The sequence below is a fragment of the Hemitrygon akajei genome, chromosome 23 (genome assembly GCF_048418815.1).
Source record: "Hemitrygon akajei chromosome 23, sHemAka1.3, whole genome shotgun sequence".
NCBI classification, from domain to species: Eukaryota; Metazoa; Chordata; class Chondrichthyes; order Myliobatiformes; family Dasyatidae; genus Hemitrygon; species Hemitrygon akajei.
The window spans coordinates 20628874-20656782 of record NC_133146.1 but is presented as its reverse complement, the minus strand read 5'-3'; the positions used below and the strand labels follow the sequence as shown (position 1 = coordinate 20656782).

The window sequence follows — 27909 nt, the reverse complement described above, 5'->3', positions numbered from 1 at the left end:
AAGTGTTTGTCTAGACCAGGCATGGGCAAACTGCGGCCCGTTAAGCTTTTAAATCCGGCCCGCAGAACTTGATGAAATTATATTAATAAACCTTGTTAACGTTTTTTTCCCCGCAATTCTGGCGTTTTCGCCACAACAAAACTAAATCCAGACTTTGATGCGCTGGCTAAAAAGGGAGACCAACAACACTGTTCCCACTGAAATTAAAAATAAGTTTCTTCATTGTGTTATGTAAAAAATGCATTTGAAAATATTTTTTTCAATAAGCCTTACATGTTACATGTCATTTCTGTTAAGTGATGGACATGAGTAGTGCGCAGGTGCACGTACGTTCTCAAAATAAAAAATGCGCTCCAGATCAAATAACGCGCTCCACATACTGGCGTGCTGTCACTGTTCTGTCAGTGACACTGGTCGTTGTTGAGTTTTGGCACAGGGGACAATTGAATAAGAAGGAGCAGGACAAGTAGACCTGCATCTCCTACCGTTTTTGAAATAAAGAGTCAGGAGGAGAGTGATGATGATAATATCTTGAAGGATAACAGAATTTTCAGTGCTTTAAAATAATGACTGTTACTATTAAAAAAAGCTGTATTTTATTAATTTAATTTTCAGTGTTTTAAAAGTCATTTCAATAAATAGCTAAATACCATGGGACTTCAAAGACAGATATTTTGTTGCAATGCATTTGTTCATTTTCAATTGAAATTAAAGCACATGTTTTCTACATATCCCATGATATTTTATTTTCTCTTATGAGGTGTATTACCAAAACACTCCGTCCATCTGCTCCTGGTCCGGCCCCCCTGTCAAATTTTAGAACCCTTTGTGGCCCACAAGTCAAAAAGTTTGCCCACCCCTGGTCTAGACACTTCTCAAATACAATCACTGACTCTTGGGCAGTACAGTCCAAGTACTCACCACTTTCTGGACAGCAAAGACCCCTCTAAATTTCTTACCCCTATTTCCTCTAGCTTTATTCACCTCTGATAAAGGGAAAATTTATTTTGCAGGCTACTCTAACCATAACTCTCAATATTATACAGCTTAATCCTCCATTCCAGAGAAACCACACCTAGCTTCTCCACTCTATCCTCATAGCTGAACTGCTCCATGCCAGGCAACAGCCCAGTGAACCTCCAGCCCTCTCACAGCACGGCGAGCAGAACTGCACAGAGTACTCCAGCTGAGATGAAATGCAGGTTTTATAAAGTTGGGGCACAATCTCCGCTCTTGTATTCAGTACACAATAAAAACCAATATCCCTTATGCCTTCCTAAGCAAATTATTCGAGTACTGCCACATTCAAGGATCTATAAACTCAAAGAAAATTTGTAAAGATAGGACAAAGGTGGGTGGATAAGATCGATCTATCAATCTGATGAGATGGATTATGAAATTAATTTTCTTCATGCAATATCCAGTTCTGCCTTGAAGGCCACAGGAGACGATCTCCGGCACATCTATAGTGCACTACATGTTCCCCATAGCTTTCTTTCCCTTTATAATTATACAAATCAATTCTTGCCCTTATTCCTCTGCAAAAAGCAGCAAACTCCCGCTCCATTTGGACACATCATTTTATGTACTCTTTATCAAATCACCTCTTGGCCTTAAAGAGAAAACAAACTCTGCGTTGGGTGGAGCGCAGTCCATCACCCCATGCTCTGGGCCCTGTGGCCCGTTGGGTGGCGTGCAGCCTCTCAGCTATCCTTCCAAGATGTACCATTCTCATAAATAATTTCTGGACCCTCCCTAGTGCCTTTGTACCCTTGTTACAATGTAAAGACCAGAATCAAATATAATACCCAGGTTGCGGACAGAGCAGTGGTCTGCAAAGACTAACGTGCCCTCCTCACACATTTTATATATGCCTTTTGACAAAGCCCAGAATTACACTTTCCAAAGCACTTTCTTAACCTGCCCTACCAATTTCAATGAAATGTGCTCACAAACTCCCAGGTCTTTTTCCTCAAGCATTTTAGAAAAAAAAACCTTTTCTTAGCATTGGTAAACAGAAGAGGGAGAAATAAAGTGTAATATTTAACTTTCTCCACATTAAACTAGATTGGCCATTTCACAAGATCACAAGACAAAGGAGCAGAAGTAGGCCATTCAGCCCATCAAGTCTGCTCCGCCACTCCACCATGAACTATTCTCCCATCTCGTTCCAATTTCCGGCTTTTTCCCCGTATCCCTTGATACCTATCAATCTCCTCCTTAAACACCCTCAATGATTCGGCCTCCACAGCTGTATGTGGCAACGAATTCCATAAATCCACGACTGGCTAAAAAAATTTCTCACCTCTGTTTTAAATGGGTACCCTCTAATTCTAAGACTGTGGCCTCTTGTCCTGGACTCACCCACCAAGGGAAACAGCCTTTCCACATCTACTCTATCCAACCCTTTCAACATTCGAAATGTTTCTATGAGATCACCTCTCATTCTTCTATACTCTAATGGATACAGTCCAAGAGCCGACAAACACTCCTCATATGTTAGCCCCTGCATTTCAGGAATCATCCTCGTAAATCTTCTCTGAACTCTCTCCAACATCGGTACATCCCTTCTAAGATAGGGGGCCCAAAACTGCACACAGTATTTCAAATGGGGTCTCACCAGTGCCCCATAGAGCCTCATCAACACCTCCTCACTCTTATACACTATTCCTCTTGAAATGAATGCCAACATAGCATTCGCTTTCCTTACTGCCGATCCAACCTGGTGGTTAACCTTTAGGGTATCCTGCACGAGGATCCCCAAGTCCCTTTGCACTTCCGATTTTTGAATTCTCTCCCCATCTAAATAATAATCTGCCCGATTGTTTCTTCTTCCAAAATGTACAACCGTACATTTCTCAACATTGTATCTCATCTGCCATTTCTTTGCCCACTCTCCTAAACTGACCAAGTCTCTCTGCAACCTTTCCGTTTCTTCAACATGTCCTGCTCCTCCACCTATCTTGGTGTCATCCGCAAATTTAGCCACAAAACCATTTAATCCATAATCTAAATCATCGATATATAGTGTAAAAAGCAGCCCCAACACCAACCCCTGGCAACCTTTATTCCCGCCCTTTGCTTTCTGCCTATTAGTCAATGCTCCACCCGTTCCAATATCTTTCCTGTAATTCCATGGGCCCTCATCTTGTTAAGCAGCCTCTTATGCGGCACCTTATCAAAGGCCTTTTGAAAATCCAAATACACAACATCCACAGCCTTTCCCTTGTCAATCTTACTTGAGATTACCTCAAAAAATTCCAATAGGTTGGTGAGGCAGGATCTTCCCTTCATGAAACCATGCTGGCTTGGGCCTATCTTGTCATGCACCTCGAGGTATTTCATAATCTTGTCCTTGAGGATCAACTCCAATAACTTCCCAACTACTGATGTCAGACTAATAGGTCTGTAATTTTCTTTTTGCTGCCTCCCTCCTTTCTTAAACAGCGGAACTACATTTGTGACATTACAGTCCTCTGGAACCATGCCAGAGTCTATTGATTCCTAGAAGATTATTTCTAATGCCTCTACAATCTCCAAAGCCACCTCCTTCAGAACCCATGGGAGCACCTTATCTGGTCCAGGAGACTTATCTACTCTTAGTCCATTTAGCTTCCCAAGTACTTTCTCTCTAGTAATCTTGACTGTACCTAATTCTATTCCCTGAGACCTCTGGCTATCAGACATGTTGCTAATGTCTTCCACTGTGAAGACTGATGCAAAATACTCATTTAGTTCCTCTGCCATCTCTTTGTTACCCATTATAATTTCTCCAGCATCATTTTTAATCAGTTCTATATCTACCAGTGTCACTCTTTTACTCTTCATATATTTATAAAAACTCTTAGTATCCTTTTTTATGCTAATTGCCAACTTCCTTTCATAATTCATCTTTTCTTTCCTAATGACTTTCTTAGTTTCCTTCTGTAAGTTTTTAAAAGTCGTCCAGTCCTCAGTTTCCCCATTAATTTTTGCTTCCTTGTACACTGTCTCTTTTGCTTTTATTTTAGCCTTAACCTCTCTCGTTAGCCACATTTGTGCCATTTTTCCATTCATGATTTTCTTTTTTCTTGGCATATATTTTTCCTGCACTTTCCTTATTTTTTGTAGGAATTTCATCCAATTCTGCTCTACCATCCCTCCATCTAGCTTACTTTTCCAATCAACTTGGGCCAGTTCCTCTCTCATACCACTGTAATTTCCTTTGTTCCAATGAAATCTCGATACACTTGATACCATTTATCTGCCCATTCCACCATCCAGCTACAGTCTATCACAATCCTCTCCTTAGTTCATAATATAGCCATGGGCAAATTTAGAAATTACATCTTGCAGGTATACCCAAGTTCAGGTTATTAATATAGGGATCAAAACTAAGGTCCCAACACTTTAACAGCAGACCTCTAGTCTGAAAAACAGTTCACCAGTATCTTCTATGGTCTGCAAATAGTAGTGCTATCACTGAGTTTGTGTAGTGTGCCAGTCCTTTACAGATTAACCTGCTAAATGCACATTACCAAATGCCTTTGGGTATTGTCTCATCAATACTGCATACAGATGGGGCAGGACTTCCCTACACTCACACTCGGTCCCAGCATTTATCTTAATTACTTTGCTGCATATAAATGTTTGTGAACGTGCCTTCCACATGCACTTAGGGGTGGCATGGTAACAACAGTTTGTGTAACACTATTATAGCACCAGTGATCCAGGTTCAATTCTGCCATCATCCAGGAGTTTGTACGTTCTCCCCGTGACTGTGTGGGTTTCGATGGGTGCTTTGGCTTCCTGCCACATTCCAAAGATGCACGGGTTAGGGTTCGTAAGGTGACATCAGTGAAATCCCACTAATTAAGATTTAGTTTTTTCCCTCCCTCCCCCCTTGCTGGGAGCGGAGGACACGACTGACCTGCCATTCACAACTTCCAGCTCAGCAACACACAACTGCTACATTATTTTCAGATTCAGATTTATACATCACATGTACACAAACATATGATGAAATGCATAATTTGTGTTAACACACCCAAGGATGTGCTGGAGGCAGCCCATATGTGTCACCACACATTACAACACAAAACACAATAAACAATAAAACAACAACAGCAAAACAAGCCAGTTTCTTCTTTCCACCCACACACAGTCCTGCAACCCCAGGACAGCAGTCTTTGGACTCCAGTGGATTCAGAGATGCAGACTCAGGGCTTTGGCCATCAGGCCTCGACCTTCGAATCAACTTCTGGTCTTAATTTTTGGCATTGATACCAGGACGTACTAAAATAACGAATGCAGACCCTGGATGAGAACCTGAACTCGCTGATCATGGAACTCCAAACACTAGGCCTCCAACTCTGGTCTTGCCAACTCAAGTACCTATGAGTTACTGGGCCTCATGCCTCCTGTGGCAAGGAACTCCAATCCTAGAATCCCAGAACCTACTGTTGACTCACTGACTGGGGCACCAACCAGCCTGAGTCCTTGCTGTTGGCTCAACTTCTGTCCACAAATATACACCATCACATGTACATATCATGGACTGGGGGGCCTGGACTCTGCCCTGATCTCTAATTCCCCTACATCCCTATCCCTAAACCCTAATTCACCTCTCTGTTTCCCCAAAAGCATCCCTACAAACCTAAGCATCCCTCCACAGATGCTGTCTGACATGCTGTGTTGCTTCAGCATTTGTATGTTGCAAAAGAATGTGAGAGTTATCTCAGGAGCAATTAAATGGGACTAGCAAAAATAGCTCGCTGGAGGGATCGCTGAGTGGAAAGGAAAGTATGAACCTACAGTCCAAGTTCACCAACTCCTCAGATGCACTTAAAGACCCAACATCACCAATCCACCAGATCCAATGATGGTAATTCCAGAATACCTATTTCTAACATGGAAGACAGACTGATGCACAGACTCAATAGAGTCACACATACTCACTTCCCACAGAGTATTTCACTGTCAGGCCACTTTAAAATGATTGATGATAAGCAAACCCATATTTATTTCTTTAAATTTGATCACTAATCATTAAGATATTTACCAGTTAATTTCTCCAACAGAGGAAGTTTTCTTTATCAAAGCTTCCCAAAATGTGTGTGTGTGTTTGATCACTTCAATGGCAAAGTCCTGAAAGTAGATATCCTTGCATTAATAAATTTTAACACACTTACTTAAAAAGTAATTTCAATCAAGCCACAGAGCGGTTATGTGCAGATTAAAATATCGTTACTTACAAACATTGAAGGGGCATTGCCCTTTAGATTCACAGTGAATGGTAATTAAAAGATGTTAAAGGCAGATGACCTTGAGTTTACTGAAGGTACAAGAACATCTCTGGAATAGTGATGAAAATTAAAATAAAGATGCTGGAGAATAAGTAGAAACATGAATGCTGGGAAGTAAACAAATCTGACTGCTGAAAGGGAAATGTAAACTTTTGCATCAGAAAATTGGGAAGGAGCACTGTGACTAGGATAGAAAAAACAAATTAGTTTGAAATTTCAGAGAAAATGTCAATGGGATGGAGGAGACAAAGGGAATATCATTTATAGCATAAGATGAGGACGCCATGTCGATGAGTTCCAATGATAACTTAATGAGGCTCAATTGACAGAAAACCCATCTCGCCCTGAAATGCTGACTCTGTTTCCCCCATAGATGCTACCTTATGTGCTGAGGTGCTCCAGCATTTTGTGTGTTGCAAAAGAATGTAAGAGTTAACTAATAAGTATAGGGAACTACCAAATTAGCACACAGGAAGGATCACTGAGTGAAAAGGAAACTCCATTTGATTATACACACCAGTAAAGGCGGTCTCATCAGGCTGGAGAGGAGTAAATATTGTTAATGATAAGACAAAAGTAAAACAGATACATACATAAGATTTATAGAAAGAAAGCCATAGATTGCTAAATGACTGCAAAGACCACAAGAAACTGCGCTAACTCAAAATAGTACTAAAAGATAAAAGAAAAAGATTGGCTTTATTTATAACATGTATACGGAAACAGAGTGAAATGCACTGTTTGACACAATACCTTATCCTTGAATTCACCATTGAATGCAAACTGGTTTTCGGGTTTTCCATCAGGCACCTTGTATCGCCTGAACCAGTCAACGGTGGCCTCCAGATAGCCTGGCTTTAGCCTTCTCACATCATCAATATCTAGGAATAATCACAAAAATCAGTCAGAAAATTCAAAAAAGATGGCAATTTGGATATTTCTGGGTTCTGAGAACAAAATACATCGAATTAAAATAAAATGCTTTACTATTTCCTGTAAGGATAACTACTGTGAATAAGAGAGCAGGGAAGAGGTGGAACGATGTGCAAATTTTCAGGTGATAAAACAGGATTCTAAAAAATGCCCCACTACAACAGGAAGACGTTGCTGTAATTACTGGCTAAAAATTGTTAACTTATGGGGAGACAGTGTTGCAAACAGCACATTCTACGCTAATTTCCAAGTACTTCCCATTGTGTCATTAAGTGATAGTGAGAGAAAAGCTAACTAAAAGTTGGCTTTTTTGTTGTTGTACAAGTCGCTTTGATTCCTTATAGTGGGTATTTTCAGGTTTCAGTACAGATGTGGGGCCAGGGAGTGGTGGCCGCCACAAGATGCAACTTCTTGTACAAGGGAAGGACCCTGTAAAACCACAAATGTGTTACAACTATATGCTAAATTGTTCAGGAAAACCTGAATCTGTTCCTCTTTGGGAATGAAATAATATTTTTGTAACCAATTTCCAAACTTTTAGATGTGTTGTTAGATGGAATCAGGGGTATACTAAGCAAGTACAGAGTCCAAGTTATATGGGACAAGTTCACTGCCATTTGGCACATCAAAGTTTTAAGATGATACCAACCATTTTATGGAAATATGCAACAGTTTAAACAAGTTTGAAGTAGTTTAGAGGCAAATTAATAAAGTTCAAGTGATGCAGCTTAGTAGAGAAAATAAAAAAGCACCCTAAAATAAGGAACAATAAAACTGCGGCACATGGTAATGTAGCAGGTAGTGCCAGTGCCTCACGACGCCAGAGACCTGACTCTGGGGCCCTCTCTCGTGCTCCAGTTTTTTCCCACATCTCAGGGACATGTTGGGAAGTTAACTACACAAAATATTTATTCCCACCACCACTGGTTGGAATATTATTTGCAATGAAAATGCTGTCTCATTTGGCTGTATTTATGTATGGTTGAATGACAATTAAACTTGAATTGAAGATACTTGCTCAACCCCACTGACAGCATTGCAAACAGATGACTTCTTTCACCACAAATACAAAGGAAAATCTGCAGGTGATGGCATTCCAAGTCTTGAAGCATCCACTTAAAGTATTTATTTTTGGTTACTGCATCTAACCCTGAAACTCTCCATCTGTCAGTACTGTGAAAATATTCTTTTTAGAAGACTTCCAGCCACAGCCTTCAATGATAATTAGATGAGTAATAAAGGCTGGCCTTTGCAGCAACGTAGATCTGAATATGAAACCAAAGACATAGGAGCAGAATTAGGCCATTTGGCCCATCGAGTCTGCTCCGCCATTCAATCATGGCTGATCCTTCTTCCCCCCCCCTTCTCAACCCCATTCCCCAGCCTTCTCCCCATAACCTTTGATGCCACATCCAATCAAGAAACCATCAATCTCTGCCTTAAATACACCCAATGACCTGGCTTCCACAGCTGCACGTAGCAACAAATTCCACAAATTCACTACCCTCTGGCTAAAGAAATTTGTCCGCATCTCTGTTTTGAAAGAGTGCTCCTCTATCCTGAGTCTGTGCCCTCTTGTCCTTGACTCTCCCACAACGGGAAACATCCCTTCCACATCTACTCTGTCTAGGCCTTTCAACATTTGAGCGGTTTCAGTGAGATCCCCCTCATCCTTCTAAAATCCAGTGAGTACAGACTCAGAGCCATCAAACACTCCTTGTATGATAACCCGTTCATTGCTAGAATTATCATTGTGAACCTCCTCTGGACCCTCTCCAATTCCAGCACATCTCTTCTAAGATGAGGAGTCCAAAACTGTACACAATACTCAAGGTGAGGACTCACCAGTGCCTTATAAAGCCTCAGCATCATATCCCTGCTCTTGTATTCTAGACCTTTTGAAATGAATGCCAACATTGCATTTGCCTTCCTCACCACCAACTCAACCTGCAAGTTAACCCTAGGGTGTTCTGCACAAGGATTCCCAAGTCTCTGTGCGTCTCACATTTTTGAATTTTCGCCCCATTTAGAAAATAGTCTGCACATTTATTTCTTCAACCAAGTGCATGACCATGCATTTTCCAACATACTTCATTTCCCACTTTCTTGCCCATTCTCCTAATATATCCAAGTCCTTCTGCATCCTACCCATTTCCTCAACACTACCGGCCCCTCCACCAATCTTCATATCATCTGCAAACTTGGTAACAAAGCCATCTATTCCATCATCTAAATCATTTACATACAGCATAAAAAGAAGTAACAATGTATAGAAAAATAGGAACCATAGGATTAGGCATCCCTGTTGAACTTTACTGTTCAATATCATGGCTGATCATCCAAATTCAGTGCCCTGTACCAAGTTCCTCCCTCTAACCCATAAAATACCCAAAATTTCTTGAAAGATTTTAATCATTGGGCTTTAACCACTTGCTGTGTAAGAGATATAAACAGGTTCATAGCATGCTGTGAAGAAATTCCTCAACTCAGTCTTAATGGTTTACCCCTTATTTCTTTTTTAATTTAAGGTTTGTCAAAAACATTCAAGAAAGTTTCCTTAATAACTACAAAAAAGTCCCAACTAGAGAGAGTGCAATACTAGATCTCCTATTAGGGAATGAGACAGGGCAGGTGACAGAAGTTCGTTTAGGGGAACACTGGAAAAGAATAGGTCTGGTCCAGTCCTTGGGTTCATATTCTAAATTGAAGTAAGGGCAATTTTAATGGTATCAGAAAGGATCTGGCTTTCTGATACCATCAAAATTGATAAGTGTGGATTGGTCAGGTTGTCCTCTGGAAAAGGTGTAATTGGTATATGGAAAGCCTTCAAAATTTTGAGAGTAGAGGCTGTATGTTCCTGTCAGAATAAAAGGCAAGGATAAAAGGTTTAAGGAACTTATGTTTTTGAGAGATAAGGGACAAAATTGGTTCTCTGGAAGATCAGTGATAATCTATGTACAAAGCCAAAAGAGATGGTAGTAGAGATCTTAATTATTTTTTTTTTGCATCTGTGTTTACTTGGAAAACAGACACAGAGTCTACAGTTGTCAGGCAATGGACTCTATATAGATTAGAGAGGGAAGTATTTGCAGACTTGAGGCAAGTTAGGATGGATAAATTGCTAGGGCCTGACAATGTGTTCCCTCAGATCCTGTGGGAGACTAGTGCAGAAATTGAAGGGGCCCCAGCAGAGATATCTAGAATATCCATAGCCACAGATGAAGTGCTAGAGGATTGGAGGATAGTTGTTGTTCTAAGAAAGGCTCTAAGAATAAGCCAGGAAATTATAGGCCAATGAGCCTAATATCAGTAATGGGAAAGTTACTGGAAGGTATTCTAAGAGATCAGATATACAAGTAGATAGGACTGATTAGGGAAAGTCAACATGGCTTTGTGCATGGCCAGTCATGTCTCACCAAGCTTAGTTATTTGAGGAAGCTACCAGGAATGTTAATGAAGGCAAGGCAATGGATCTGGTCTACATGGACTTTAGTAAGGCCTTTGACAATGTCCCACATGGGAGGTTGGTCATGAAGGTTCAGTCGCTTGGCATTCAAGATGAGGTAGTAAATTGGATTAGAAATTGGCTTTGCAGAAGCCAGTGAGTAGTTGTCGATGGTTGTCTTTCTGACGGGTGATGTGGGTCCCATGTCGTTTGACATCTATATTAATGATGTAGGTGACAACATGCTGAACTGGACACTGAAATTAGGGGGCGTAGTGGACAGCAAGGAAGACTTTCAAAGCTTGCAGCAGGATCTGGACCAACAAGAAAAAAGGGCTGAGAAATGGCAGATGGAATTTAATACAGACAAGTGTGAGGTGTTGCACTTTGAGAGGATAAACCTGGTTAGGTCTTACACAGTGAGTTTTATGGTACTGATAAGTTCAGTAAAACAGAGGGATCTGGGAATACAGATCTACAATTCCTTTAACGTGGTTTCACAGGTAGATAGTGTCCTAAAGAAAGCTTTTGGCACACTGGCTTTCATAAATCAATCTACTGAGTACAGGAGTTGGGATATTATGTTGAAGTTGGTGAGGCCTCATTTGCAGTATTGTCACCCATCTACAGGAAAGATAAGATTGAAAAAGTGCAAATAACAAGTATGTTGCCAGGATTTGAGGACCTGAATTATAAAGAAAGATTGAAAGTTAGGACGTTATTCCCTAGAATGCATAAGATTGAGAGGAGATTTGATAGAGGTATACAAAATTATGAGAGGTATAAATAAGGTAAATGCAAAGAAGCTTTTTTTACTGAGGTTGGGTAAGACTACAACTATAGGTCAGAAGTTACGGGTGGAAGATGCAAAGTTTAAGGGGAACTTCTGCACTCAGAGGTTGGTGAGTATGTGGAATGAGCTGCCAGCACAAGTGGTGAAAGCAGGTTTGATTTCAACATACAAGAGAAATTTGGATTGGTACATGGATGGGAGGGGTGGAGGGGTGCTGAGGGCTATGGTCCAGGTGCAGTTCAATGGAACTTGACAGATTAATGGTTCGGAATGGACCAGATGGACCGAAGAAGCATTTTCTGTGCTGTAGTGTTCTATGACTATTCTTAGTGTGCGATCCCCCAAACCTTGAGCTATTCTACCAGTCCCCAAAAATCATGGCCAACAATTCATCCCAATTTCACCTTTTGTAATACTCATTGTTGTGTAGGAAAATATAGCCTTTGTTTGAAATATTTTACAACTGATTTACTGTGCTAAGTTCCCTTGGACACAAGGGATATAAAAATTTCTGAACCGAATTTAAGTGAATGAATATGCACAAGTTAAAGTCTGTAAACACTTACTATTAAATTTATTTGCATCAGCATCTTCAGTATTAATTGCAATAATCTTCCAGTCAGTTTCACCTTCATCAATCATTGCCAGGATACCCAGAACTTTTACCTGGATAACCTCACCTCTTTTACACACCTGAAACCAAATTTTAAAAAAATCTTAAAATTGTTATAAGCTGCATCCAGAACATTTCACTGTCAACATTTTTTTTCATGTGGCTAAAATATACTCAATATAAATTGTGAAGATTTCAGAAATCGCGGCAGTTTTACCTCATTCCATGCTCATTTGTAAGTTGTTGCTTCTAATTTTTCAATTTTTTAATCTCTATTCAAAAATCAATCTACATGTGCTTGGAGGATCATCCCACATTTTATTAGGGCCACAATGATTGCTACGGAATGGGTGTACAATATTTGGGTATGTAAGTATCAGAGTATAGTCTGATTGGACTCATCATCTCTAACAAATGATGGAAGGACTAAACTGATCTGCAGAATATTCAGACAATTGCCTTTGGAAGATGATTTGACAAAAAAAAAAATCACAGCACACCAATCTCTTATTTCAGAATTACTTTCTAACCTCACGAGTTAGGTTCACGAGAATGATCCTGAGAACAACAGGGTTAACGTCTGAGGAGTGTTTGATGGTTCTCAGCCTGTATTTGCTGGAGCTTAGAAGAATGAGGAAGGAATTTCATTAAAACCTATCAAATACCGAGAGGCCCAGACAGAATGGGCATGGAGAGGATTTTTCGATAGTGGGGGAGTCCAGGACAAGAGAGGCATAGCCTCAGAATACAGGGACGTCCCTTCAGAACTGAGATCAAGAGAAATTGCTTTAGCCTGTGGAATTCATTGCCACAGAGAGCTGTGGACACCAAGTCATTGGGTATAGTTAAAGCAGCAGTCGACAGGTTTTTGATTAGTCAGGGCATCAAAGGTTACTGTATGGGGAGAAGGCAGGAGAATGGGGTTGAGACAGATAATAAACCAGCCATCATGGAATGGCAGAGCAGACTCAATGGGCTTAATAGCCTAATTCAGCTCCTATGTCTTACAGTCCTACATCAGAGTATGACAGAGCTAAGGTGAGTGGGAGGACAGATGATTGGGAAATTTTTAAGGAACAACAGAACTTAACTAAAAAGGCAATACGGGGAGAAAAAATGAGGTACGAACGCAAGCTAGCCAGGAATATAAAGGAGGATAGCAAAAGCTTTTTTAGGTATGTGAAGAGTAAGAAGATAGTTAAAGAACAATGTTGGGCCCTTGAATAATGAATTAGGTGAAATTGCTACGGGAAACAGAGAAATGGCAGAAGAATTTAATAAGTACTTTAGATCTGTCTTCACTAAGGAAGACACAAGCAATCTCCCAGATGTATGGATGGGCCAAGGACATAGGGTAACAAAGGAAATGAAACAGATTGACATTAGGAAGGAAACGGTGATGAGTAGACTGATGGGACTGAAGGCTGACAAATCCCCAGGTCCAGATGGTCTGCATCCTAGGGTACTAAAGGAGGTGGCCCTGGAAATTGAGGATGCATTGGCAATCATTTTCCAATGTTCCTTAGATTCAGGATCAGTTCCTGAGGATTGGAGAATGGCTAATGTTATCCCACTTTTTAAGAAAGGAGGGAGGGAGAAAACAGAGAACTATCGACCTGTCAGCCTAACATCAGTAGTGGGGAAGATGCTAGAGTCCATTATTAAAGATGAAATAGTGGCATATCTAGATAGCAGTGATAGGATTGGGCTGAGCCAGCATGGATTTACCAAGGGTAAATCATGCTTGACTGATCTATTGGAGTTTTTCCAAGGATGTAACCAGGAAGTTAGACAAGGGAGATCCAGTGGATGTAGTGTACCTTGATTTTCAGAAGGCATTTGATAAGGTCCCACATAGGAGATTGGTGGGTAAAATCAAAGCTCATGGCATTGGGGGGGGGGGGGGGGGGAAGACATTGACATGGATAGAAAACTGGTTGGCAGATAGAAAGCAAAGGGTAGCGGTGAATGGGTGTTTCTCGGAATGGCAGGTGGTGACTAGTGGGGTGCCACAGGGCTCGGTATTGGGACCACAGCTGTTTACGATTTACGTCAACGATTTAGATGAAGGCATTGAGAATAACATCAGAAAGTTTGCTGATGATACTAAGCTGGGTGGCAGTGTGACATGTGATGAGGATGTTAGGAGAATTCAGGGTGACTTGGATAGGCTGGGTGAGTGGGCAGATGACGTTTAATGTGAATAAGTGTGAGGTTATCCACTTTGGGAGTAAGAACAGGAAGGCAGATTATTATCTGAGTGGTGTAAAGTTAGGTAAGGGAGAAATACAAAGAGATCTAGGAGTCCTTGTTCATCGGTCACTGAAGGTGAATGAGCAAGTGCAGCAGGCAGTGAAGAAGGCTAATGGAATGTTGGCCTTTATTACAAAGGGAATTGAGCACAAGAGCAAGGAAATCCTCTTGCATTTGTACAGGGCCCTGGTGAGACCACACCTGGAGTATTGTGTACAGTTTTGGTCTCTAGGGTTAAGGAAGGACATCCTGGCTGTAGAGGAAGTGCAGCGTAGATTCACGAGGTTAATTTCTGGGATGTCTGGACTGTCTTACGCAGAGAGGTTAGAGAGACTGGGCTTGTACACGCTGGAATTAAGGAGATTGAGAGGGGATCTGATTGAAACATATAAGATTATTAAGGGATTGTACAAGATAGAGGCAGGAAATATGTTCCAGATGCTGGGAGAGTCCAGTACCAGAGGGCATGGTTTGAGAATAAGGGGTAGGTCATTTAGGACAGAGTTAAGGAAAAACTTCTTCTCCCAGAGAGTTGTGGGGGTCTGGAATGCACTGCCTCGGAAGGCAGTGGAGGCCAATTCTCTGGATGCTTTCAAGAAGGAGCTAGATAGGAATCTTATGGATAGGGAAATCAAGGGATATGGGGACAAGGCAGGAACTGGGTATTGATAGTAGATGATCAGCCATGATCTCAAAATAGCGGTGCAGGCTCGAAAGGCCGAATGGTCTACTTCTGCACCTACTGTCTATTGTCAATAGTGTCAATATGAACAGCAATCCATGGTTTACCACACTATCACAATACCCAGTAGCTGCTCCAGCGTCTGCTTTCAGATCAGTTAATTGTGTTTCACAAGCAGATTTCAGCAAGGCTTTCTCCATCAGTGAAGTTTGGAACATATTTCTTGAAAGTGGTGGCACAAGAATATCTGAATGATAAGCACAGAAGATTATGAACACAAGTGTGTGTACTTGGGATGAGTATAGATGGGTACTGTGGCCTCTGATGCTCCTGATGTATATAAATGACCTAGATGAAAATGTAGATGGGTGGGTTAGTAAATTTGCAGATGATATTAAAATTGGTGGTTTTATAGAAGACTGGCAAAGGATACAGCGGGACATAGATCAGTTGTAGATATGGCAGATAAAGAGTTTAACCCAGCAAGTGTGAAGTGTTACATCTTGTTAGGTCAAATGTAAAGAGACAGTACACTGTTAAGGCCAAGAACTGATGAGTAGAGTGATCTTGGGGTCCAAGTTCATAGCTTCCTAGAAGTGGCTACACAGGTTGATAGGATGGTTAAAGACCCATATGGCATGCTTGCTTTGAGTAGTCGGGGCACTGAGTCCAGAAGTCATAAAGTTATGTTGCAGTTTTATAAAACTCTAGTTAGACTACATTTGGAATATTATATAGTTTTGGAAAGGATCTCAAGGCTTTGGAGAGGGTGCAGAAGAGGTTTACCAGGATGTTGCCTAGATTAGAGGGTATATGCTATTAAAAATAAAGGTTGGGTTGATTTCTCTGGAGCGGCCAAGGATAGGGGATGTCTGATCGAGGTTAAGATTATGGCAGGCACAAATAGTATCTTTTTCCCCCAGAGTTGAAATTTCTAATACCAGAGGACACGTATTTAAAGTGTGGGAGAGTACGCTCAAAGATGTGAGGAGCAAGTTTTTTTTTGGTGCCTGGAATGTGCTGCGTGGGGTGGTAGGCCCCCCCACCCCCAAAACAAAATCCTGATGTTTCTATGGGGCAGATATATTAGGGACTTTTAAGAGGTGCTTAGACAGGCACACAAACATGTGGGAAATGAAAGCAGATGGTTATTGCACAGGTAGAAGGAATTAGTTTAGTTACTTTTCAATAACTAATTTAATTGTTTCAGCACAACACTGTGGAACTCCACCCCCCAAGCCCAACTGTGAAAGGAAGGCTGGACAAGGGGACCATCCCACAAAAACCCAGAACTACAGAAACACCAACAGAGGCTCCAAAGACCTCATCTTTGGAGAGGAAGAATCTTCGCCTAGAACATGCATTGTCATATGTTAAAAGTGGAAGCCACACGGGCAATCAACCGTCTATCAGCCCAGGACAGAAGACTCTGGTGAGCTGCTGTTGGCAGCCTATACTCAGTATGGATGCTGGGCTTACGAACAACAACATTGTGGGCTGAAGGGCTTGTTCTTGAGCTGTACTGTTCTATGTTCCATGTTCTATATACTGGCATGTCTTCTGGAATCTGTCCATTGTCCTTAATCACCAAGATTTTTCTCTCGCTTCTAATGTTATCTTTTAGCTGTGAAGGAGATTAGTGTCAACTCTTTGTAGAGAGAGGATGGAAACAGAATAATGCAAAGATAAATGGAAAGAAAGGAAAAACTGAATCAAATATAAAAAAGTAAACAAATACAAATTTTCTATTTATAAAATTGTAACATTATCTAACATCAGAACTGCTAATTCACATTTTCAATTACTTCCTTCCTGAGCTAATTAGGTCATGCGTAATTTTATGATCAAAGTGTGGAAAATTCTTCTCTGTCCCTAAACCAATGCTAATACTGAAGGTAAATATACTGATAGTGTGAAGGTGTGGCCTAAGATTACATCCTGTTGCCCACAGACTTACACTGAACTGTTTCTCTGTATCCAACATTAACTGGCAGAATCAAACTCAAAGACCTCAGATCTACCTGTAGGTTCCTGCCTTGTTATTCATTATTTATATAAATAATTTGGATGGGAATACACAATGCTGGAAAAGTAAACTGGCAGATGACAAAATTAGGTGTTGTTGATAGTAAAGGTCATCACAGATTACAGAGGAATTGTTATCAGTTAGGAAAGTGCACCAAGGAATGGAAAATGGATTTCAATACAGATAACTGCGAGGTGATATATTTTGGAAAATCAAACTGTGCTATGACCAGCTTTGGTCACTGTGTTATAGGGAAGATGTGGTTAAACTAGAAAGAGTGCAGTGAAGCTAAAGAAGATGATGTTAGGGCTAGAGGGCCTGAGATACAGGGAGAAATTGGCCCAGCAAGGTGTTATTCCTTGGAATGTAGCAGAATGAAGGGTGACACCTTAGAAATGTTTAAAATTATGGGAGGCATGGTGGGTGGCAAATATTTTCTCCAGGGTAGTGGTCCAAAACTAGGGGGTAAAGGGGGTGTGAGGGGAAAAATTTAAGAGGGAGCTGAGGGGCAACTTTTTCACACCAGTATATGGGTGAAGCAGCCAGAGGTGGCAGCACTGAAGAAGCACTTGCGTAGGTACATGGATTGGTCTGAACTTAATATAATTAGATTAGCTGGGAGGGAATCCTGGGCAGTTGGACTAATTGTGCCAAAGAACCCACATCTATGCAGTGTTGCTTTATGACTGATTGCCATCTAATTACTTTGCCCCAAAAGTTTGGAGGAGTGGGCATCAAAGACAGACAGCAAAGACTAAAATATGCTGTACCCTTTAGAACGGTCAAGGAAAACACCCAGAATCAAAAAGACACAAGGGAATGACAGTACAGAAAAACCACAAAGACAACAGAAGGTAATTCGCAAGCACCAGACAACTGCCGTACTTTGGTTCCAATTTCACAGACATCAATAGGATCATTGTCTCCACGACATTGAGTCAAATCATCAGTATGGGTAGGGTCTTCCCATGTCTGGAGAAAGAAAAGCAAAGTGAGAATTACAGATAAAGGACTATTGGCTTAACTGCTCGTAGTTTATAACATCCACACAGCTCAACAATTTCCTCTGACCATATTACTCCTTTCAGACCATTTACTTATCCTGTCCAGTAATTAATTTAACCCCAAGACAAGAGATTCTGCAAATGCAGGAAATCCTGGGCAACGCATACAAAATGCTGGAGGAACTCAGCAAGTCAGGCAGCATCTATGGAAGGGGATAAACAGTTGATATTTCTGATCCAGACTCTTCATCAGATCCTGCAGAAGTACACAACAGGGGTCTCTGAAGGTGAATGAAAATGGTTCTATAAAACTGTAACGAGGGGAAGAATGACTAAAGAAGAAATAAATTTTCACCAGTGGAAGAACAATCACCAATAACACAAGCACAATCACATCAGTATTCACAAAGAATAATGCTGACATAAACCCTAGGATGAATTGAGCCACATTATCAGTGATGTAACCTGGATTTATCAGGTGTTTTGGGTCTTTCATCGTCACATATACTCATCCAGGTGGCACAGCCAGGTTTGAGCAGGCCCAGGCTTGTGATCCATGGGTCACACCTCTGGATCCATTGCTCAGTCAGCAGCCTCTGTGAGGGTCCTGATGGCTTTCTTTGCAGCCCCCATAACGCCAAGGAGAGAGTAGGTTCTGCACAGCGAGCAGCTCACAAAGCTTCTACATCTCACTTCCTTCGGCTCACACTGTGCCTTCCAGCAGTGTCACTGCTCTACCAGCTCCTGGTACTTGGCTTTCTTATGTTCAAACACCTCGGGTTTTCCCAAGGAATGGCAAGTTCTACCACGTCCACCTTCTTTGAGGTTTTTGACAGAACGACCATGTCAGACCTCAGGGATGATAAGTGATTAAGTCAGGGAACTTTAATTGCTTGCCCAAATTGACTTTATTTTAATACAGCAAAATTCACTTAACCTTCTAAAAATTAATTCAGCTTTCACCCTTGCAGTACATAAGCATTTTTCTGATCGAGCTACTCTAAAACAGAATTCAAATCAAAGTGGGTAATCTGCAACAAGACAGAACCTTAAAGCAAATTGTGGACTCATGAGAATTAAGTAAAATGTACAGAAAATAATTTCACGTTTACCTGTGGAAGAGCTCCATAGTTCCAAATATATCCTTTATAGGGGAAAATATTTGCCACGAATCGCATTTTCCCCTTTTTAACATCTTGTTTGATTGGATTCAATGGTTCCTTTGTTGCAATCTGAAAGTAAAAATTCAGTTAAATTTCATTGCCCTTTTAAGGAAATTGAAAGCACAAAGGCAATTCTATGGGGAATCGTTGATCAACAGCCACAGAATTTAATCTTGTATCTAATTGTGGCAGAAATGTTTAAAACTAGTGTCTGATGGGATACATGACCATTCTGGAGCAGCTGGGCTTAAGACTGCTGATACGTATCGAGAATAACCTTGGATGATAAGCGCAGTATCAAGAATTCCAATTAATAAGATACTAGGCCCCTGGAACCAGGAGGGAGGATGTCTCTAGGGTAAATTATGAGTCCTGATAACAGGAAGCAGGAAGAACTGTTAGACTCGCACTGAGAGATAACTGACGTGTTTTAAATTATTGATCTTGTACTGACTATGGGATGCCAAACAAAGTTATGTGAAGTTGTTAGTCTTGCAGTATAAATGAGCTCTGTATAACCTAGAATTCAGAGTTCTGGTGGTGGTGGAGACTGCAGTAGACTCTCCATGATATCATGTTAATGAACTCTTAAAACGAAACTCGAAGTCACTCTGGTGTTCTTAGTTAGTGTTTCCACGACACTAATCTTAAGAATTAAAGTCAGGAAGTATATGTTGCAGCTGTACAAAATTTTGGTTAGCTCACATTTGGAGTATGGGCGTTGCATTACAGGAAGGATGTAGAGGTTTTGCAGAGCCTGTAGCAGTTCTTTACCAGGATGTTGTCTGTGTTGGCCAGAAAAAATTACAGTCTGCAATTGAGTGAATTCCAATGAATCAATGAGAGTGGAAGCACACAGACCAATTGTCTTTGATCTTACCAAGAGGTCAAAAAGGATTTTGTGGAACAGCTCTGTGTCTTTCATATAGTGAACTGAAGTTGCTTGGCTTGATTAGTACTGTAAAGTAGACACAATGAAGCTCCACGTAATCAGCTGGATTAGAGATCATTTCCAAATAAGAAGTTATTTGTACGGTGTTCTTTGGTTGCATATAACATGCAGGTTTGTGAATGCTGGGGTCTATGTCTATCCTGAGTGATTCGAGTTGGTTACTGATTGAGAGCAAAGAGCCATAAATTACTAGTTGTCATTTGTGAAAGAAGGGCAATAAATGGATGCTGACTTGGAACAGAGCTACCAAAAAGGTGTTAAAGGTCATTCGGATGATGTAACAGCCAATAACACTGAAATGCACACTTGAATTGGTATGGAATGAATATAAAAGCAGACACTTCGAAGAATAACCATCACAGGTACAAGGGTGAGCGATGGAACACATGGAGAGAGTGAATTAGGATTACAAGGAATGCCTAGTCAACATAGGCTCCTTTATTACCTGGGTATTACCTTTTCTACTCTTTGACTATCCAAGAATCAGAGATACCTAGCAGGTGTGCACACAGGTACACAGTGTATGAATTCACATACTTGTTAGTTTAGACAATAAAGATACTTGTGGCTAATTACAGACAGTCTCTGTGTCACTCTGATCATTATTACAAGAGGTAATCCTTGTAACACCTGCATTAGGAAGTATAGGAGGAGAGGATCAACATATTTGAACTGTTTCCTCTGGAGCTTTGGAGGCTGAGGAGCAACCTGATAGAATGATGAGATGCATTGACAGGGTAGATGGAATCATTCCAACAGGGCAGAAATCTCCAGAATTAGAGTGCATAGATTTAAGGTGAGAAGGGAAAGATTAGGACATTTACATGGCATGATCTTTGTTTTAAACAGATAGTTATGACTGGAACACACTGCCCGGATAGTTAGTGGAAGCAGATATATCAGCATACTCCGAGGCATTTATACAGACAGGGAATGGAAGGATGTAGACCACATGCAGGTACATTGGATTACATGCATCTTATAAATATTATGCACTTTAAAAATAGGCTGAAGTCAGCATGATTTCCAAATCTTGTCTAACAAATCCGTTAGAATTCCTGGAAGAAACAACAAGCAGGATAGACAAAGGAGAATTGGTGGATGATGTGTAATTGGATTTTCAAAAAGGGTTTGACACACGTGGCTGCTTAAAAAGTTGAGACCCTGTGGTTTTACAGGAAGATATTAGATGGCTAGAGTGTTGGATGATTGGCAGGAGGCAAAGACTGGGAATAAAGGGAACCTTTTCTGGTTGGCTGCCAATGACTAGTGGTGTTTCAGTGGTGGGGCTGCTTTTTTTTAAACGTTATATTGATGTTAAGGATACTATTAGAACGAGCTATTCAAGTGCAAAAAGATTTGTTTGTTTTATTGACTACACAAGAGCATTTGATAAAGTGAAGCACAAGAAGTTATTTGAAATATTACAGGAAACTAGATTCAAAAGACCTCCGCCTAATCAGAAATCTGTACTGGGAACAAACTTCCACTGTAAGAATAGATGGGGAAGTGAGTCAGTTTACGAAAATCAAGAGAGGCGTTAGACAAGGGTGTGTTTTCTCCCCTGATTTGTTTAATGTGTTCAGTGAAACAATTTACAAAAAATAAGAAACATCTTGGGAATCAAAGTTGGTGGTGAAAACATCAATAATTTCAGACATGCGGATGACACTGTGTTAACTGCAAGTATGCAGGAAGAACTACAAAACTTAATTGATATAGTTGTTGAAGGAAGTGCAAAAATGGGTCTATCAATTGCAAAAAGACAGAACGTATGCTGATATCCAAAAAGAAGGAGAATCCTATATGCAGGCTAAGAATAAACGGGGAAATCATAAACCAAATACAGAAGTTTTGCTAATTAGGAAGCTGGGTGACATCAGATGGCAGGTGCGACACGGACATCAAAAGAATAGGGATGGCAAAAGACACCTTTACGAGAATGAAAAGTATACTGACCAACACTAAACTAGGCATGACAACCAACCTCAGAGTACTGAAATGTTACGTTTATTCAGTTATGTTATATGGCTCAGAATGTTGGACAATATCTAGTAATATGAAGAAACGAATTGAAGCAGTGGAGATATGGTTTTTGAGGAAGATGCAAAAAATATCATAGACGAAACGAATATCTAACGAGAATGTCATGAACAGAGCAAGCACAAAAAGAGAAATAATGTATGAGATGATGAAAAGGCAACGTAACTTCATTGGACATGTGATTAGGAAAGAGGAGTTAGAATGCATGGTAATTAAGGGAAAGACTGAAGGGAAGAAAGCAAGAGGAAGGCACTGACAAATGATGGAGACAGCAGCCAGAGAACTGGAAATGAATACCAATGAATTGATCCACTTGACCCAAAACAGGAGTGTGTGGCTATGGTAGTCAAATCTCAAACTGGGCAGGGCACCTGATGATGATAATATGTCAATGATCTAGAAGATGTAACTGATGGCTTTGTGGACAAATTTGTAGACAATACGAAGATAGTTGGAGAGGCAGGTAGTGTTGATAAAGCAGAGGGGCTAGAGAAGGACTAAGATTAGGAGAATAGGTGAAGAAGTAACAGATGGAAGACAGTGTGTTGAGAAGTCTATGGTCATGCACCTTGATAGAATAATTAAAAGCACAGACTATTTTCTAAATGGAGAGGAAATTCAAAAATCCCAGGTACAAAGGGACTTGGGAGTCCTTGTTCAGGATTCCCTAAAGGTTGATTTGCAGATTGAGTCAGTGGTGAGGAAGAAAATGCAATGTCAGCATTCATTTCGAGAGGACTAGAACATAAAAGGATATAACGTTAAGGCACTGGGGCAGCCCCATTTGATTCTCAGTTTTGAGCTCCTTATCTAAGAAGGGACATGCTAACATTGGAGACGGTTCAAAGGAGGTTCACAAAAGTGATTCTGGGAATGAAAGGCTTATCATATGAGATGATCATTGATGGCTCTGGGCCTGTACGCACTGGAATTCAGAAGAATGGAGATCTCATTGAAGCCTATCAAATGTGAAAGGCCTCAATACAGAGGGTGTTTCCTATGGTGGGATAGTCTAAGACCAGAGAACACAGCCACAGCATAGAGGGGCATCCATTTAAAACGGAGATGAGGACGAATCTCTTTAGTCAGAGTGGTGAATCTGTGGAATTCATAGCCACAGGTGGCTGTGGAACCCAATTCATTGAGTAGATTTAAGTTACAGATTGATAGTGTCTTGATTAGCCAGGGCATGAAGATATATGGGGAGAAATCAGGAGACTGGGCTGAGGGAGAAATGGATCAGCCACGATCAAATGGCTGAGCTGACTGGATGGGTCAAATGGCTTAATTCTGCTCCTCTATCTTACAGTCCTACAGTTAATCTCTTATTTAGACTCACGGGTGCGCAGATTAATCATAAGAGTGAGAAGTATAATAATAGCTGTTTAAAAACAAGCACATTACAGTAGATGCAATATGCAGTGAGGAATACAGTATTCTAATGCTTTAATAGCATGAGACTTTATCAGTAGCGAGAACAACTAATCAATATAATAGCAACATAGAATCAAAACCTTTCACCTTCCCTTAAGTGTAATCAATTATATTGCATTTCCAGGAAAAGATTTCACATCAATCTTTTTTGAATCACACCTCTGTGCTATTAGAGCCCCTGTTCCTTCCTTCCTGCTGCTTCTCAGGGATCTAAGCTACCAACCAATGCAAAAGCCAAAGTTCAAATGTATTACACATGTCACCATTTACAATTCAGATTCATTTCCCAGCCACAGGGCAAGGGACCAGTTTCATTGGCAACTAGTCAGTTGTTAGCTTTGACAAGTGACTTTAAAATCTACCTTACAGTAAGATCTAACAGGAAACATCAGCAATTATAATAGTCAGCTGCCGGCCAACAAGTCAGACATTCTAGCCCAATATCTTACCACTAAATATTGCAGATCCACAAATCCTCTTAAATCTTATTTGAATCAACGACTTTTTGATGCAACCTGTTAAGAGGATTTATACGTAATCCCGCAGTGTTGAGTGCCAAGGCATCAAATCAACTCAGCTCATCAATCAATGCAGGAGAAAATAACTGAATATAAATCTCACTACATCAGACAGAAAGTGGCGTGAGTCAACTTCAATAATCAAAACCTAATCACTGTTCCAAGTACTGATCAATTAAGGCAACAGGTGTACTGAGTCAAGGTCAATGTACAAGTGTAACAAAAGATCCCATTTTTATGTCCAATAAAAGGTGTGGGCTACTGATTGCCATGAAGCTGAAACCCAGATTATCAATTTTTGCAACACATTTGACAAACTTTTTAAAAATAATCTATTCAATATGTTGGAAACTTTTAAGAAATAACTAAAATTGAAAGCAAATAACAAATTATTTAACAATGAAGTTATTAATAGACAGAAATAAGAATTACCTCCATCTTTGCATTGGTCCAGCGAGGAACCTCCACAACCATGTTAAACACATTCTGCAAGTGAATTCATATTTACGCATTAATGAACACTATTTATCAGATTCCTATTGTTTGGCCTGCCAGCGCATACACGCCCTTATACACATATGAAAGGTCATCAGAGTAATTGCAGCAATAATTCAATAACAGACTGTATTTAAGATTAGTAATGATCAAACATCGAAGCAAGAGAATTAAAGGTTATGGGGAAAAGGCAGGTAGGTGGAGATGAATCCATAGCTAGACCAGCCACAATCTTATTGAATGGCAGAGCAGGCTCAATGGACCAGATGGCCTATTTCTTAAGTTCTTATAACATGATTAGGAAAATCCAAGAACTAAACTTTTCCCTCCTCTCCCTGTGGCATATTTAAGGCTTGCAGCCCATAAAAAAAAAAGCAGCTGTTAACTTTGTCGCCAGTATTCAAGCCAAATGTAGCGTGTCTTTATACGTATAAAGTCAGTGACATCCAGTCCAGTCTGTGGAGTCTTCCCATTCTCCCTGGACCTCCCCCACATGCTCAGGTTTACTGTCACATTTCAAAGACCTGATGGTTATTTGGTGTATGTGCCAAGTGGGGGGAAAAAATCAGGGGGCACTAAATGACAGGGAAAAATAATGAAGGGGAGCGTAGCAGTTAGCGTAACACTGTTACAGCTTGGGGTGTTGAACTTCAATCCCAGCATCCTCTTTGTACCTCCTCCCCATACTTTGCGTGGGTCTTCTCTGGTGCTCTGGTTTCCTCCCACAGCCCAAAGAATCAGAATCAGAATCAGACTTTAATCGCCAAGTACCTATGCACATACAAGGAATTTACTTCCGGCAGATGTTGTCTCTCTGCTCATAACAATAATAATGATAAATATAAATGAAAATATAGATTATACATACAGGTAGTGCAATCCAAGTAATAGTTAGCCGACAGTTAACCGGCAGTTAACTGTTCAGCAAAGTGATCGCAGTAGGGAAAAAACTTCTCCAGTGCCTATTAGTCTTAGTCTAACCTACTATTCGTAGGTTAGTTGGACATTGTAAGTTGTACCATGACCATGCAACAGGGCAGCTGGGTGGCGTGGCTCAAAGGGCAGTAAGGGGCTGTATTGCTAAATAAATAATGGGCACAAAGAATTAGGTTTCAGTGAAGGAATGGGATTGTTCTGTCATGGCCTTCTATTTCATAAGAAAAAATACAAAAATAGAATCAGATCATAAACCTGCATCTCATCTCCTGCCAACACCATCTTTCACGTCCTGTTCTAGCTTGAGCTTAACATCTGGAAGGTCTCAGTGGAGAAGCAAATGGATAATCTTTGCTTTTAGAAGTCTCAACAGGTGAAATATCACTAGAAAGCTTTGAAATAAAGAGACCTAAACTTCAGGTTTATATCACTAACTGTCAGAAGACAATGCGTGTTTGAGAAGGGGTCAAGGGCCAAGAGAGGGATGGAATCAATAATGGACAACTGATGTACTACCTTCACTCTTAATATTTAGGAAATTTCTACTCTAACAGTGATAGTTAGCATGGCAAAAAAAGCCAATGTAGAGAAGTCTGCCATAAAAAGTCAAGAGAAGGAAAGATATATCTGCCAGAAAATAACATCCAGTCTTGAATGTAATGCTTATTTTACTTGAGCCTAAAGCCTCGTGCACCCCCCACCACGTAGTAGGGGCATGAGAATCAGGATTTAGACCCAGTTAAAATGAAGACCCTGCCTTCCAAGCAAAATCAGAGTTCACCACGAAGTGACACCTGACAGATGAAGAGGAACACACACGGAGAGATGAGCAAAAACACACTTTAGCCTAGTGTCCTACCTGTGACTCTGAAGCCCAAAGTGGGATATCATGGAAAGGAGAAATCATCTGACCCTGAGCATTGCCTATAAATAACAGAACACAGAATCGTAAGTGACCGCTCCCGTCCCTCTTCCCCTTACCACTCAGCCTCCAAATACCCCCCCTTTCTCCAACTCAGTTTCTCACCCCTAACCTGCTTCGACTCCCACCTCCATCACTTTTCTCCCCCTTAGCTCCTCTCCTCCTTCCCAATCTCCCCTCTCCCACGCCCTGCACCGACCCATCCTCCTCCCAACTTTCACGTCCCACATCGCGCCTTCTCCATGCGCCTCAATCGCCCTCTCATCCCCGTCCCCTTGCACACAGCTGAACATCAATGGATGCCCAAAGTGGGCAGGTGTAGCGGAGCGCTGCATTACAACCCCACGGAGGTATATATAGTCTGCCATACACACAAAATCCGGAATGACACGTACAAAACGCTGGAGGGAAGCACAGCTCAGGCAGCATTTATGGAGATGGAAACATTCGACATTTCGCGCCGAGTCCCGATGAAGGGCCTCAGCGCGACTCTTTTCATCACCATAGATGCTGCCTGATGTGCTCAATTCCCTCATCGCCTTGTATGAGATACAGTACACTCGTCCCCGTTTCTCCACGCGGTACGTGGCAATGACCCTCCTTCCACCTTCCCCGCTCCGTCCTCCCATCCCCCCGTGTCCCTGCTTTACAAAACCTACGGAAATACAGCTTGTAGGAGCTGGTGTACTCTCGGCCCCGTTCCTCCACCCGGTACATGGCGCCGGCTGACGTCTCCGATCCGATCCGATCCGCTCTCGCTGCAGCGCGCCGTTGGCTCTTGCGCGCACTTCCGACAGACTCCGCCCATTTCCGCTGACGCCACCGGCGTCCTTGCCGCGCTGGCATCGTCCATTTGTTTCAATTTCTTTTACTTTATCTGGTGTAACCACAACACAGCTTATCAGAATAAATCTTTGATTTATAAAGATTGGTTTGATAATAATATTTTGTTAGTTAAACAGTTACTTAATTCAAGCGGTACTTTATTGAGTTGTACTGAGTTTTTATCCACCTTTGAATTTCCTGTGACTCCAAAAGAATTTGCTGTTGTTATGGATGCAATTCCCTCTGGTGTAACTATGTTGTTTAGAAATACATCATATTTGGTAGCTGAATTACCCAACTTGCATCCATTCAGTACAGCTGTAGGAAAGATTTGTTTTCCTCCGTCCTTTTTAAAAAAATAATAAAGGTATTAGAAGTTTGTTTCAAAAAGACATTACTTCTATTCCCACGGCTGTTAGTTTTTGGAATAGTCGCTTGGAGAATCTGAGGTGGAGGAGTATTTGGGGCTTACTTAATAAATTTTTATTGAGGAATAAAATTAGAGAAATTACTGTTAAAATTATACATAGATATTATCCAACCAATGTTTATTTGGCAAGGTTTAATTATGATATTGAAACTAACTGT

At 40.9% G+C, this 27909-nt stretch overlaps 1 protein-coding gene across 1 annotated transcript in view; it reads right to left on the bottom strand.

Annotated features, from left to right (window-relative positions):
- Positions 1-27357, bottom strand: part of LOC140715239 (inorganic pyrophosphatase-like) — a 38135-nt gene extending 10778 nt beyond the window's left edge. Inside the window, exons 1-8 of the mRNA XM_073027139.1 lie at positions 27156-27357; positions 26434-26498; positions 24576-24629; positions 19146-19265; positions 17915-18001; positions 12022-12148; positions 7038-7165; positions 6041-6126 (exon numbers count right to left, since the gene is read on the bottom strand). Of these exons, the coding sequence (XP_072883240.1) occupies positions 6041-6126; positions 7038-7165; positions 12022-12148; positions 17915-18001; positions 19146-19265; positions 24576-24629; positions 26434-26498; positions 27156-27342 (854 nt within the window). The 5' untranslated portion in view covers positions 27343-27357. The remainder of the gene's footprint in view (positions 1-6040; positions 6127-7037; positions 7166-12021; positions 12149-17914; positions 18002-19145; positions 19266-24575; positions 24630-26433; positions 26499-27155) is intronic.
- Between the last annotated feature and the right edge of the window lie 552 nt (positions 27358-27909).